Consider the following 5,392-nt stretch of genomic DNA (forward strand, 5'->3'; position numbering starts at 1 on the left):
TAAGCCATTCTTCCCCTGTGCTGCGAGCCATTGTGCATTGCAAGTTCAGTGGGGGCAGCCCTTGGGCAAATCAGAGAGCTTGTTTTAAGCTTTTGATTCCTTCCTTAAGATCTGATTAGAGGCTTTCAAAGGCTGCATTCACACCGGCAGAGGTACAGAGTTCCCTTTTCTTCGCATCCTCTCCAGCACTTGTCGTTTGTTGATTTGTTGATGATAGCCATTCTGACAAGTGTGAGATGATACCTCATTGTTGTTTTGATTTGCATCTCTCAGATGATTAGCGACTTTGAGCATGTTTTCATATGTCTCTTGGCTTTCTGAATGTCCTCTTTTGAAAAGTGTCTATTTAGGTCCTTTGCCCATTTTTTGATTGGATTGTTTATCTTCCTTTTGTTAAGTTGTATGAGATCCCTATAAATGTTGGAGATTAAACCCTTATCGGTGATAACATTGGCAAATATGTTCTCCCATGCAGTGGGCTTTCTTGTTGTTTTGTTGATGGTTTCTTTTGCTGTGCAGAAGCTTTTTATTTTGATGTAGTCCCATTTGTTTATTTTCTCTTTAGTTTCCAATGCCCTAGGAGCTGTATCAGTGAAGAAATTGCTTCGGCATATGTCTGAGATTTTGTTGCCTTTGGATTCCTCTAGTATTTTTATGGTTTCCCGTCTTACATTTAAATCCTTTATCCATTTTGAGTTTATTTTTGTGTATGGTGTCAGTTGGTGGTCTGGTTTTGTTTTTCTGCATGTATCTGTCCAATTTTCCCAACACCATTTATTGAAGAGACTGTCTTGACTCCATTGTATGTTCATGCCTCCTTTGTCAAATATTAATTGAGCATAGTGATTTGGGTCGATTTCTGGGCTCTCTATTCTATTCCATTGATCTATATGTCTGTTCTTGTGCCAGTACCAGGCAGTTTTGAGAACAGTGGCTTTGTAATACAGTTTGATATCTGGTATTGAGATCCCACCAACTTTGTTCTTCTTTCTCAGGATCGCTGCAGCTATTCGAGGTCTTTTTTTTATTCCAGGTGAATTTTTGGAGAGTTTGTGCTAGGCCTGTGAAATATGCCATTGGTATTTTAATGGGAAGTGCATTGAATTTATAGATTGCTTTGGGTAGTATGGACATTTTAATGATGTTGATTCTACCAATCCAAGAACATGGTATGTTCTTCCATCTGTTTATGTCTTCCTCTATCTCTTTTTTCAGCGTCCTGTAGTTTCCTGACTAGAGGTCTTTTACCTCTTTAGTTAAGTTTATTCCTAGGTATCTTAATTTTTTGGGTGCTATGGTAAATGGGATTGCTTTTTTAGTCTCTCTTTCTGTAAGTACTATTGGTGTATAGAAATACCATAGATTTCTTGGCGTTAATTTTGTATCCTGCTACATTGCTGAATTCATTTATTAATCTAAAAATAGCTATGGAAGAAATTGAGGCAGTCATCAAAAAGCTTCCAGCAAACAAAAGCCCAGGACCTGACTGCTTCACAGAGGAGTTTTACCAAACATTCAAGGAAGAACTAAAACCTATCCTCCTCAGACTATTCCAAAAAATTCAAGAGGAAGGAACACTTCCAAGCTCATTCTATGAAGCCAGCATCACCCTAATACCAAAACCAGATAAAGACAACACAATGAAAGGGAATTACAGGCCAATATCCCTCATGAACATAGATGCTAAAATCCTCAACAAAATCTTAGCAAATTGGATCCAGTAGTACATAAGAAAGATCATACACAATGACTAAGTAGGATTTATCCCAGGGATGCAAGGATGGTACAATATCCGCAAATCAATAAATGAGATACATCACATAAACAAATTGAGAGAAAAAAACACATAGTCATATTAATTGATGCAGAAAAAGCATTTGACAAAATCCAACACCCATTTTTGATAAAAACTCTCAGCAAGGTGGGAATAGAAGGATCATACCTCAACATAATAAAAGCCATATATGACAAACCCAGAGCCAACATCATACTCAATGGACAAAAGCTAAAACCATTTCCCCTAAGAACAGGAACAAGACAGGGATGCCCACTCTCACCACTCCTGTTCAACATAGTACTGGAAGTATTAGCCATTGCAATTAGACAAGAAGAAGAAATAAAAGGCATCCAAATTGGAAAAGAAGTAAAACTGTCCTTATTCGCAGATGACATGATATTGTACATAAAAAACCCTAAAGACTCCATCAGAAGTCCTTTTTCAATGTAAACATTAGTGCACATATGAGGGATGACTCTATTGCATTTATACCTTAACAGCATGAATTTGACTTCAGAAGGCCCCACAGCCAATTCTGTGTTTGTGATGGGAAGCATGTCTCAGGTGCCCCTGTATCCACTCAACCAACCCCAAGTCCACCAAATTTCTGGGAACCAACCTGGTTTGGAGCTGCCTGTACCTATGCAACCTGCCCAGAGATCCTTAAAAGAGGCCAAAGTTTTAGGGGTAAGTGAGATTTCATACTGTGTTCACTGGCCACATGGCTGGAGTCAAGGATGGGAGGAAATTTGGAAATATAGAAACTCCAAATCCAGCAAGTGGGGGTGGAACTGACCCAGTCTTGCCAAACTCAGGTCTATTAAGAAGCTCAGCTCTATAGCATCACCAGGGCCTCCGTGTGGGACCTTGTACTATCTATCTTGGGTATTTTAGTAAAGAGAAAGAAAAGCAACAAAGAAGCAGTACATTGAAATGATGGTCCTGTTGCCTGTATCCATGTTGACCCATGTGGCCTCTGGAAGAAGATGGGTCCAGTGAACCAGAAGGTAGATTCTAAACCCAATGTACTGGGTGGGACAAGGGAAAGCCCATTTCATTGCTTGGGTGAATGAAAACACGCTTGGATTCTCTTTGTTGTTATTGTTGTTGTTAATCCTCACCTGAGGATATTTATCCATTGGTCTTTTAGAGAGAGGGAAAGAGAGAGAGAAAGACAGAGAGAAACATTGATGTGAGAGAAACACATTGATTTGTTGCCTCCTGAATGCACCTGGATCAGGGCCTGGGCCTGGGCAGGGGAGGAGCCTGCAACCAAGATACGTGCCGTTGACCAGAATGGAACCCGGGACCCTTTGGTCCACAGGCCAATGCTCTATCAACTGAGCCATACCAGCTAGGGCAAGACTAGTATGAATTCTGATTCAGACTGCCTGGGTTCAAATCCTAGCTTCAACCCCATATACAACTCATAGTAATGTCAATGGATACAACCTGTATGGAGGGCTAGCTGTATCTGCCAAATTTTAAAATACACAATAATTAAATTTCTGAGACTTGTCCTTAAGACATGCCTGTACACATAAGAAATATGACATGTATGAGGTTATTTATTGCAGCTCAGTTTGTTATAGTGAAACTGTCACAGACGACCCTCAGGGTCTTTTGCCTGCTGCTGTGAAGCCAAATACACGACACCATTGCTGATGGAAGGAAGGAAAGTGATTTATTTAGGTGCTGACTGCCTGAGAAGATGGCAGGCTCATGCCTTAGCAACCATCTTAACATCTCAGGATAGACAAAAGGCTTTTATAGAGGGATTGTGGAAAAAGGGTATTGAGGCATTCTGATGACATTAGTTTCACATTTCAGCTCTCATGGGTGTTTGATGATCTTTTTTATGTCTATCAGCACCTGTTGTTGTTCTTTTTCTCTCTCTGTGGGTTTTATTTCTGGCATCAGGATGTTACAGGCCTTGCAAGCCATCGGCATCTACTACACATTTATGGTAGAGGCCAGTGAAAAGGGGAACTGGAACTGCTTCTGCCTATAACATGCTTAAATATGAAATTATTAATATTTTAGACTGTAAGTTTTGTTAGTATATTCTTACTTTTACTCTTTGATTAATCAATTAGATGTGATGTTTTTTACACCCTATACTAGTGATGGCGAACCTTTTGAGCTTGGCATGTCAGCATTTTGAAAAACCCTAACTTAACTCTGGTGCCATGTCACATATAGAAATTTTTTGATATTTGCAACCATATTAAAACAAAGACTTATATTTTTAATATTTATTTTATATATTTAAATGCCATTTAACAAAGAAAAATCAACCAAAAAAATGAGTTTGCGTGTCACCTCTGACACTCGTGTCATAGGTTCGCCATCACTGCCCTATACCCTGTTACAATAGGAAAAGAATGGAAACAACCAAAGTATTCATCAATATAATACCAGTTAAATCTGTATATTATATGTCTAAAGAATGAAATGTAATGGCGCTATACAAAGGAAACTCTTTTTCTTGGCTGGTGTGGCTCAGTTGTTTGACCATCATACCATGTATTCAGAGGTTGCCAGCTCTATTCCCAGCCAGGGCACATGCCCACTGGCAGACGCCATCCCCAGTAGGGGTTGTGCAAGAGACATCCAATCAATGTTTCTTTCTCATCAATGTTTCTCTCTCCCCCCTTCTTCCTCTCTCTCTAAAATCAATGAGAGCATATTTTTAAATACAAAATATATTTTTTAGATAAAAATAAAACTCCTTGGTTTCTTGTGTAATTATATGGACATACCTCCAAGTTATAGCATTATTGAGAAAAATGATTGGGGGCAGACATTTCATATAATTTGCTACCATTTGTGAAAATTTAATGAAATAATATACAGTATTTGTATTCTCTGTCATGTTTGTGCTATGTACACATATACAAATATATATATATATGTATATATGTATATATGTGTATATATATATATATATATATACACACATATACAAATATGTGTGTGTGTGTGTGTGTGTGTGTGTGTGTATCATTTGGGCAAAGAATATATATGTTTCCTGAAGCTGTCATAAAGTACTACCAATGGGGTGGCTTAGAACACAAGGAATTTACTGTCTCAGATCAGAAGTTTGTAATCATAGTATCCATGGGGCTGTGCTCTCTCTGAAGGTTCTAGGGGTGGATCTGTTCCAGGCCAGTCTCCCAGCTTCTGGTAGGTCCTTGACTAGTGGCAGCATAACTCCCATTTGGCATTCTCCTGTGTGCACGTTTCTCTTCACATGGCATTCCTTTAAAAAGATAGCAGTCATATAGGGACCATGCTATTACATTATACCTCATATTACCTAACTACATTTATAGCAACCATATTTCTAAATGAGATCCCATTCTGAGGCACTGGAGATTTGAACTTCAAAATATTTATTTGAGCCCTGGTCAGAGTTGTTAGAATGTCAGTCTGTGTACCAAAGGGTCACAGGTTTGATTACTGGTCAAGGGCACATACCTGTGGAAGGCAGCCAATTGATGTGTCTCTCACACGCACATCAGTATTTCCGTCTCTCTCTCTCTCTCTCTCTCTCTTTCTCTCTCTCTGCCACTCTATCTCCCACAGTCCCTCCCTTCTGCTCTCTTTAAAAAT

The 5,392-nt window shown here is 39.1% G+C and overlaps 1 protein-coding gene across 4 annotated transcripts in view; it reads left to right on the forward strand.

Moving 5' to 3' along the window:
• LOC102423291 (membrane-spanning 4-domains subfamily A member 8-like) overlaps nt 1-5,392 on the forward strand; it is a 39,007-nt gene that overhangs the window by 22,770 nt on the left and 10,845 nt on the right. The window contains exon 2 of one of the 4 annotated variants that reach the window (XM_006091630.3): nt 2,278-2,464. The exons of the other annotated variants lie outside the window; for them this stretch is intronic. Coding sequence (XP_006091692.1) covers nt 2,279-2,464 — 186 coding nt within the window. The 5' untranslated portion in view covers nt 2,278. The remainder of the gene's footprint in view (nt 1-2,277; nt 2,465-5,392) is intronic. 4 annotated transcript variants of the gene reach the window in all.

This window comes from Myotis lucifugus, unplaced genomic scaffold, assembly GCF_000147115.1.
Source record: "Myotis lucifugus unplaced genomic scaffold, Myoluc2.0 scaffold_92, whole genome shotgun sequence".
Lineage (NCBI taxonomy): Eukaryota > Metazoa > Chordata > Mammalia > Chiroptera > Vespertilionidae > Myotis > Myotis lucifugus.